General features: G+C 44.6%; 1 protein-coding gene across 1 annotated transcript in view; it reads left to right on the top strand.

Annotated features, from left to right (window-relative positions):
* Positions 1–9989, top strand: part of LOC121845435 (calcium-binding protein 1-like) — a gene marked incomplete at its 3' end in the record, with an annotated part of 54324 nt that extends 44335 nt beyond the window's left edge. The window contains exons 3-4 of the mRNA XM_042316826.1: positions 7142–7172; positions 9851–9989. Coding sequence (XP_042172760.1) covers positions 7142–7172; positions 9851–9989 — 170 coding nt within the window. The remainder of the gene's footprint in view (positions 1–7141; positions 7173–9850) is intronic.
* Between the last annotated feature and the right edge of the window lie 11 nt (positions 9990–10000).

Genomic DNA, 10000 nt, shown 5'->3' with positions numbered 1-10000 from the left:
ATCCACAGCACTGATCCTATCCACAGTTCTGATCCTATCCACTCACCACCCTATCCACAGCACTGATCCTATCCACAGCACTGATCCTGTCCACAGCTCTGATACTATCCACTCACCACCCTATCCACAGCACTGATCCTATCCACAGTTCTGATCCTATCCACTGATACTCACCACCCTATCCACAGCACTGATCCTGTCCACAGCTCTGATACTATCCACTCACCACCCTATCCACAGCACTGATCCTATCCACAGCACTGATCCTGTCCACAGCTCTGATACTATCCACTCACCACCCTATCCACAGCACTGATCCTATCCACAGTTCTGATCCTATCCACTCAATATCAGGTTCTATTTCTATGACACCAGCATCTCCCCTGTGACATCATCATCACCATTACATTCTGAACAGCATGATTGGAGGAAACCACTTCTACATCATCTCCACCAAAGATCATCTGCCAACCCTGTGAGTGTCCCATATCCATTGAATCTGCTATAAACTGTTAGTAATTTTCTTTACATATAGAGACATTGTTGTTACTTATTTTCTTTACATATAGAGCACCGTGCAACATTATTTTAGCAAGCAACACGTTCTATGGTAGACCACATCCTGCTGTGTTTTATGTTATAATCTCCCATCATGAAGTGGGATTAATACTGTGAAATTGTCTCAATGATGATAATGTCCAATTAGTGTAAAAACTGTTTGAAAAGAGCACCTGAAAATTCTGCTTGTCTTGCATGGCTGGATTTTTGGCCTGCCTGGCGACATCACCAGTTGATTTAAGTTAATAGACCAATAGCAAAGGGAGATTCAAACCTCACTGCCGATAACGCTATTTTTCAGGTTACATTTGCCTCCCATTTGTCTCAATTATATCCCTTGCTCAGACCACTCCCAGACATTCCTAGCAAAAGTATTGCTTGAGAAACGTCATTTAGCTAAAAAGCCAGTTTTTGATCATTTGAATTAAAAACAATTACAGTAAGGGATACTTCGGGATTTTTGCACTTCCCAAGAGTTAGATGAACTTGTGTATACCATTTTTATGTCTGCATGCAGTTTGAAGGAAGCAATGACTGCATGCTAGCTGTACCTGTAGACTTCCAGCCATTGCTCTAACGCTACTTAGCATTGGCTCGCAAAACTACCTCGAACTTCCTTAATACTGGACGCAGAGACATACAAAAAAAGGTATCCACGAGTTGAGATGCCTCTAGGGAAGTAGATAAAGGTATCCATGAGTTGAGATGACTCTGGGGAAGTAGATAAAGGTATCCATGAGTTGAGATGCCTCTGGGGAAGTAGATAAAGGGAACCAAAACCCTGAAGGATCCCTTTAATTGATACCCAGAAAGGACTTGATCGAGATAAAATCCTTAAAGTTTCTACGTTTTGAGTAGAACAAACAAAGATAAAAGAGAACGAAGTCCTAGAACAGATTGTTCTGTAGATGCTGTTGAAGACAGAGTGTGTGGCGATGACATGGTCAGTGCTCAGCCTGTTCCTCAACGTTGTAATTTAGATGATGGATTCATCTCCTGCTCACCGAGCGAGCAGCGTCTGATATGGCCTCTTATTCCAGATGAATGTCTTTGTTCGAGTGAGAAGAGATCATATTGTCTCAGTCCCAAGTGGCACCCTATTCCCTATTTAGTGCACTACTTTTAACCAGGGCTCTGGTCAAAAGTAGTGCAATACATAGGGAATATGGTGCCATTTTGTACACAGCCATAATCACACACATAGGGGAGTAATTTCCTGATAGCAGCTATGCTAGGCTAATGCTAAGTACTATTAGCTAGGTGTTTTTTCCCCATTTGGGCCAGGTACTTAGAGTAACTGACGAGCTAGCACTTGATAGAGGATCTGTCCTTAGATGGACTGTTGAGGAGAAATATCACATGAGGGGAGATGGTGTGGTTTTGATTCCGTCATTATGAGTTGGAAATGCTTATTAGTGATGGGTATTTCATGAACCAACAGCTTTTTTTGATGAACATTGGAAATCGAATCGCATGAGTGAAAGAGCCGTTCATTTGGCGCCCTGATTTGCATACTGCTGCTACTGCTTTATGAGCTCAAAACAATGATTATCTGCAGATACGTTACAGCAACATTATCTAACGTTACAACATTATCTAAAGAGGGTGAACATAGCGGGGAGAGCACGCCAGTCTGGTCGCTCATTTTAGCAATGCGTAACAAAAATTGCAGCAGATCTACGTTAACACTTTGTCCAGGTAAACAATGCATTTGAATATGCATCTAACGGTCTGATATAATGGTAGCATACTTTAGGTTAGAGATGTTGCAATGTGTTCACGGTTCTGAAGAGACGTTCGGCAGCCAAACGATGTGACTCACAGAACAGTTTCAGGAACGCCCATCCCTCATGCTGATGGGAGGCCAGCATAGAGGCATGTGGGCAGGGATTGGTCAATTTGAAAGCGATGGACCATTTGAACCAACCACAGAGTGTAGTACTGCTATCTATACAGGGCTGCCAATCGATCAGATCATTAGAACCTATTCTACAAAGGGTTTGACCTAAAAGCTACAAAGGCGAGGAGGGTAAATGGCAGGGATTCGGACCATTTGAACCACTCATGGGATTATGAGTTAGAATGGCATAAGGGTTAATAGTCTATTGATACGGAACACAAAGTACTGGTTATGTAATCCTACAATCCTCTGTTCTCTGAAATGGAGAGGAAAGCTGATCTCATGTCTGAGACCAGTTGGAGGTGTCTGTAGGTCCAGAGTGGATTTATGAGCTATGATGGTGCATATTGCTGGGGATATGAACCTATAAGAGCTATGATGATGCGTATTGCTGGGGATATGAACCTATAAGAGCTATGATGATGCGTATTGCTGGGGATATGAACCTATAAGAGCTGTGATGATTCATATTGCTGGGGATATGAACCTATAAGAGCTATGATGATGCGTATTGCTGGAGATTTGAACCTATAAGTCCAACCAAGCCCCAACACCTTGGTTGGAAGGTGAAAGTCTAAATACAATTGTGTGTGTCTGTGTGTAAACAAGTCGATGAGCATAGTGCCTATCATCATTAGTAATTTATCTTGATGAGCATAGTGCCTATCATCATTAGTAATTTATCTTGATACTGTTTAGCATACATATAATGTCTCTCCTGGTCGCTCTAATCCAATCCTGTTGTATTACTATTCCTGGTGATGTGGTTGTGATGTCATTGGCTGTCAGTCACAGAACAGAGCAGAAGACAGAACACGTGTGAAACAAGGCCATTGGGACACATTCCAAACTCTCCATCCACCCTAGAAAGCACACGGCTGTTGGAGAAAGTGGGTGTGCTTAGGCAAATCGTTTCAACAAAAGTAGAGCAAATCTCTCAATTGCTGTGAATTAGAAGCCATTGTGCATTTAGATGACATCATAGTATTAACACTGACGTTGGGGTCATCATTCTAATAACATGTTAGTAGTCACGTGCTTAGCAGATGTTATTGCGGGTGGAGCAAAAGGCTTGTTTGCGGGTGGAGCAAAAGGCTTGTTTGCGGGTGGAGCAAAAGGCTTGTTTGCGGGTGGAGCAAAAGGCTTGTTTGCGGGTGGAGCAAAAGGCTTGTTTGCGGGTGGAGCAAAAGGCTTGTTTGCGGGTGTAGGGAAATTCTTTCTGACATTCATCAGAAAGAATGACAAAGCTTTTGATATCATTGAGATAAATGATGGACTTTGAGTTTGTGAACGAGAGATTTGTGCCTTTACTTTTAGCAAACAGATGTTGCTTATTATGGCTGCGTCATCACCTCAGCATCAGTTGTGCTGTGACTATCCTCCACCATCCAAACTCAATATCTTACATGCATCCTATAGAAGTATCTCTGGTTTAGGACTCAAAACATTACTGTATTTATTTTTCATTTGTATTTAACCTGTATTTAACTAGGCAAGTCAGTTAAGAACAAACTCTTATTTACAATGACGGCCTACCAAAAGGCAAAAGGCCTCCTGCGGGGACGGGGCCTGGGATTAAAAATATACAAAAATAAATACAATATAAATATAGGACAAAACACACATCACAACAAGAGAGACAACACGACTTAAAGAGAGACCTAAGACAACAACATAGCAAGGCAGCAACACATGACAACACAGTATGGTAGCAACAAAACATAACAACAACATGGTAGCAACACAACATGGTAGCAGCACAAAACATGGTACAAGAATTATTGGGCACAGACAACAGCACAAAGGTCAAGAAGGTAGAGACAACAATACATCACACTTAGCAGCCACAACTGTCAGTAAGAGTGTCCATGATTGAGTCTTTGAATGACATTGAATGACTGTCCAGTTTGAGTGTTTGTTGCAGCACGTTCCAGTCACTAGCTGCAGCGAACTGAAAAGAGGTGTATATCCTATAGAAAACTTCCTGGGTTAGGACTCTTTATTTAGCTAATTATGTAACTTCTGAAGGTAATTGGTTGCACCAGATGTTATTTAGGGGCTTCATAGCAAACGGGTGAATACATAAGCATGCACCACTTTTCAAAGTCTTGTTTCAAACTCACTTAAGGGCAACAATTTGTCAAGGTACTTTGTGTTTGTCCATTAGAAAGCCCAAACCTCAAAATAGAAATGACAGGTTGTAATGGAACTGAAAAACACCAAATTCCAGTGGAAGTTTACATACACTATGGGGATGAATAGGCCTTTGCAAAGCCTGACTCAACTCTGGTTTAGGAGAAATGGGCCAAAATTAACATACTTATTGAAGGGAAGCTTTAATACAATTAGGTTTGACCCAAGTTAAACATTTTAAGGCAATGCTACCAAATACTAATTGAGTGTATGAACATTTCTGACCACACTGGGAATGTGATGAAAAAAATAAAAGCTGAAAAAAAGAATTCTCCCTGCTATTATTCTGACATTTCACATTCTTAAAATAAAGTGGTGATCCTAAATGACCTAATACAGTGAATTCTTACTAAAAAACTGAGTTTAAATGTATTTGGTTAAGGTGTATGTAAACTTCCGACTTCAACTGTAAATCCTATAGAAGAATCTCTGGTTTAGGACCCAATACGTTACTGTAACATATATCCTACAGAAGAATCTCTGGTTTAGGACTGAGGATGTACAGGCTTGGTGATATTAAAAAAGGTTTTCTGAGTGCATGCATGCGTATGTGCACGTGTTCCTCACTTGTACTAAACACCCCAAATCTCCTCATCTCCATTTGTGGCAACTCTATCCTGTAATCTGTTTGAACTATGACTCTTGGCTGCATGGCAATTCTGACCCTGTAATCTGTTTTGACCTTTGACCCTGGCTGCATGGCAACTTTGGCCCTGTAATCTGTTTGAACTATGACATTGGCTGCATGGCAACTCTGGCCCTGTAATCTGTTTGACCTATGACCCTGGCTGCATGGAAACTTTGGCCCTGTAATCTGTTTGACCTATGACCCTGGCTGGCAATCCCAGGCAACTTTATCCACAATAAAAACTGCATAACCTGAAAGGCTTTGGCCCTGTAATCTGTTTGACCTATGACCCTGGCTGCATGGCAACTTTGGCCCTGTAATCTGTTTGACCTATGACCCTGGCTGCATGGCAACTTTGGCCCTGTAATCTGTTTGACCTATGACCCTGGCTGCATGGCAACTCTGGCCCTGTAATCTGTTTTGACCTATGACGCTGGCTGCATGGCAACTCTGGCCCTGTAATCTGTTTGACCTATGACCCTGGCTGCATGATGAAATGTTATTTGTCACATAAATGAAATATTATTTGTAACATGCTTAGTAAACAACAAGTAGACTAACAGTGAAATGCTTACCTGGTCACTGGCAGAACCCACTGTGTGTGTGTGTGTGTGTGTGTGTGTGTGTGTGTGTGTGTGTGTGTGTGTGTGTGTGTGTGTGTGTGTGTGTGTGTGTGTGTGTGTGTGAAAAATGTGTGTGTGTGTGTGTGTGTGTGTGCGTGTGTCCAGTCATCGGCAGAACCTACTGTGTGTTTGAGACTGACTACAGTCAGATTGCACAACATCACTGATTACTCTACAAATCCCCTTGCAACAAACTGATCCCCTCTAACACGCTGCCTGTGTCTACCTCACACTGACTACATCCCAAATGGCACCCTTTTCCCATATAGTACACTGCTTTGGATTGATGAGCCCTGGTCAAAGTAGTGCACTATACATGGAATAGGGTGCGATTTGGGACATGACAGCTTCGATGTAGCCTACCACTGACAGACAGAGCAGTGCAGCCAATCACAAGGGACGGAATGGGACTGTGTTGAGCGAACTGAGGGGTTGCTAAAGCCAGTCAGATCACATGCTGTGTAATCCTGTAACAAATCGCCAGTCTGGCTGCGTAACATGAATTGATGGGGTTTTAGAGATGAGGGAGGGAGAGAGGGAGGGAGGCAACATGCGTGAGAGAGAAGTGAATGAATCCTCTGTTTTTAAGATTATGCCATCTCTCACTCTAAAATGATTCCCTATCAAATGAGTCCATATCAAAAGAGTCCATATCAAATGAGTCCATATCAAATGAGTCCATATCAAAAGAGTCCATATCAAAAGAGTCCATATCAAATGAGTCCATATCAAATGAGTCCATATCAAATGAGTCCATATCAAATGAGTCCATATCAAATGAGTCCATATCAAATGATTCCCTATCAAATGAGTCCATATCAAATGAGTCCATATCAAATGAGTCCATATCAAATGATTCCCTATCAAATGAGTCCATATCAAATGAGTCCATATCTAATGAGTCCATATCAAATGATTCCCTATCTAATGAGTCCATATCAAATGATTCCCTATCTAATGAGTCCATATCTAATGAGTCCATATCTAATGAGTCCATATGAAATGCTTTACTACCTTCCAGTTCAGTCCGCAACATTCAGATGGAGCTAAATCAAAGATGTGCAGTTCTCTTTGTTTTTATGAGGATGTTTCTCTGTCAGCCATTGTGTGTGTGTGTATTTCTGTTCATCTACACTACAGTATATTCAGTGTCCTTATCGTTGTGTGTGTCTGTGTCCGTGCGAGCTAACACACTGTGTCTGTCACTCTGTGTGTCCCCTCCAATCTTAAACCCTGCAGGACAGAGACCTACGGCCAGAAGAGATTGAAGGTACAGATATGAGAGACATTACACAGAGCCAGTCAACACCATCATCCTCCCTCTGTCCCTGTTTCTCTCAGTCAACACCGTCATCCTCCCTCTGTCCCTGTTTCTCTCAGTCAACACCATCATCCTCCCTCTGTCCCTGTTTCTCTCAGTCAACACCGTCATCCTCCCTCTGTCCCTGTTTCTCTCAGTCAACACTGTCATCCTCCCTCTGTCCCTGTTTCTCTCAGTCAACACCATCATCTTCCCTCTGTCCCTGTTTCTCTCAGTCAACACCATCATCTTCCCTCTGTCCCTGTTTCTCTCAGTCAACACCATCATCTTCCCTCTGTCCCTGTTTCTCTCAGTCAACACGTCATCCTCCCTCCGTCCCTGTTTCTCTCAGTCAACACTGTCATCCTCCCCCTGTCCTTGTTTCTCTCAGTCAACACCGTCATCCTCCCCTTTTCCCTGTTTCTCTCAGTCAACACCGTCATCCTCCCCCTGTCCCTGTTTCAAATCAGTCAACATATCAAATCCTCCCTCTGTCCCTATTTCTCTCAGAGTCCATCATCCTCCCTCTGTCCCTGTTTCTCTAGTCAACACCATCATCCTCCCTCTCCATATCCCTGTTTCTCTCAGTCAAATGATCCTCCCATCAAATGTTTCTCAGTCAACACCGTCATCCTCATCTGTCCCTGTTTCTCTCAGTCAACACCGTCATCCAAATCCCATCCCTGTTTCTCAAATCAGTCAACACCGTATCAAATCTGTCCCTGTTTCTCTCAGTCAACATATCATCCTCCCACTCCCTGTTTCTCTGAGTCAATACCATCATCTTCCCTCTGTCCCTGTTTCTCTGAGTCAACACCATCAAATCTTCCCTCTGTCCCTGTTTCTCTCAGTCAACACCATCATCTTCCCTCTCCCTGTTTCTCATATCAAATGAGTCCATCCTCCCTCCGTCCCTATTTCAAATCTCAGTCAACACTATCATCCTCCCCCTGAGTCCATGTTTCTCTGAGTCAACACCGATCCTCCCCTTTCCCTGTTTCTCTCAGTCAACACCGTCATCCTCCCCCTGTCCCTGTTTCTCTCAGTCAAACAGTCCATATCCTCCCTCTGTCCATATTTCTCTCAGTCAACACCGTCATCCTCCCTCTGTCCCTGTTTCTCTCAGTCAACACCGTCATCCTCCCTCTCCTTCCCTGTTTCTCTCAGTCAACACCGCCATCCTCCCTCTCCCTGTTTCTCTCAGTCAACACCGTCATCCTCACTCTGTCCCTGTTTCTCTCAGTCAACACCGTCATCCTCCCACTCCCTGTTTCTCTCAGTCAACACCATCATCCTCCCTCTGTCCCTGTTTCTCTCAGTCAACACCACCATCCTCCCTCTGTCCCTGTTTCTCTCAGTCAACACCGTCATCCTCCCTCTGTCCCTGTTTCTCTCAGTCAACACCATCATCCTCCCCCTGTCCCTGTTTCTCTCAGTCAACACCATCATCCTCCCTCTGTCCCTGTTTCTCTCAGTCAACACCGTCATCCTCCCTTTGTCCCTGTTTCTCAGTCAACACCGTCATCCTCCCTCTCCTTCCCTGTTTCTCTCAGTCAACACCGCCATCCTCCCACTCCCTGTTTCTCTCAGTCAACACCGTCATCCTCCCACTCCGTTTCTCTCAGTCAACACTGTCATCCTCCCACTCCCTGTTTCTCTCAGTCAACACCGTCATCCTCTCTCTCCTTCCCTGTTTCTCTCAGTCAACAACGTTATCCTCCCTCTCTCCCTGTTTCTCTCAATCAACACAGTCATCCTCCCTCTGTCCCTGTTTCTCTCAGTCAACACCGCCATCCTCCCTCTCTCCCTGTTTCTCTCAGTCAACACCATCATCCTCCCTCTCTCCCTGTTTCTCTCAGTCAACACCGTCATCCTCCCTCTCCTTCCCTGTTTCTCTCAGTCAACACCGTCATCCTCCCTCTCCTTCCCTGTTTTACTCTCAGTCAACAAAATTATCCCCTCCCTCCCTGTTTCTCCCTCAAACTCCTCCCTCAAGATCCCTTTTCTCTGCAGGATATTTTACACCGTCATCCTCCCCCTCCCATTTATAAAACCAGGGGGCTCAACACCATCTCCTCCCTCTACTTCCCCCCACTCAAAGAGTCTAAAATGAATCATCCTCCCTCTTTTTTTCATTTCTGTTTCACCCCACCGCTCTCCTCCCATTCCCCCAACACCTCTCCTCACCCTTATCTACCTCCCCCATTCTCCCCATCCCTGTTCCCCCATCCCAACACCACCATCCCCCATCCCCTCCTCACCCTTATCTACCCCCGTCACCCCTCTCCCTCCCCTTTTCCCCATCACCTCTCCTCACCCTTATCACCCCTATTGTATCTACCCCTCACCCAATCTATCTCAGTGTTCTGGCTCCCCTTATCTCCCCTCCCCCTCAAACTCTCCTCACTTTACCCCTCATGTCCCCATCCCCCTCTCCTCACCCTTATCTACCCCTCACCCCTCTCTCCTCCCATTCCCCCATACACCTCTCCTCACCCTTATCTACCCCTCACCCCTCTCTCCTCCCATTCCCCCATACACCTCTCCTCACCCTTATCTACCCCTCTCTCCTCCCATTCCCCCATACACCTCTCCTCACCCTTATCTACCCCTCTCTCCTCTCCCCCATCCCCCTCCTCCCTGTGCAGAGCTGAAGGAGGCGTTCGGGGAGTTTGATAAGGATAAAGATGGCTACATCAGCTGTAAGGAACTGGGAGAGTGCATGAGGACTATGGGGTACATGCCCACAGAGATGGAGCTCATCGAACTCAGCCAGAACATCTGTGAGTCACACACAC

Source organism: Oncorhynchus tshawytscha, unplaced genomic scaffold (genome assembly GCF_018296145.1).
Source record: "Oncorhynchus tshawytscha isolate Ot180627B unplaced genomic scaffold, Otsh_v2.0 Un_contig_3021_pilon_pilon, whole genome shotgun sequence".
Taxonomy (NCBI): domain Eukaryota; kingdom Metazoa; phylum Chordata; class Actinopteri; order Salmoniformes; family Salmonidae; genus Oncorhynchus; species Oncorhynchus tshawytscha.
Note: the sequence above shows the minus strand (reverse complement) of the source record. Positions and strands in the feature narration are given on the sequence as shown.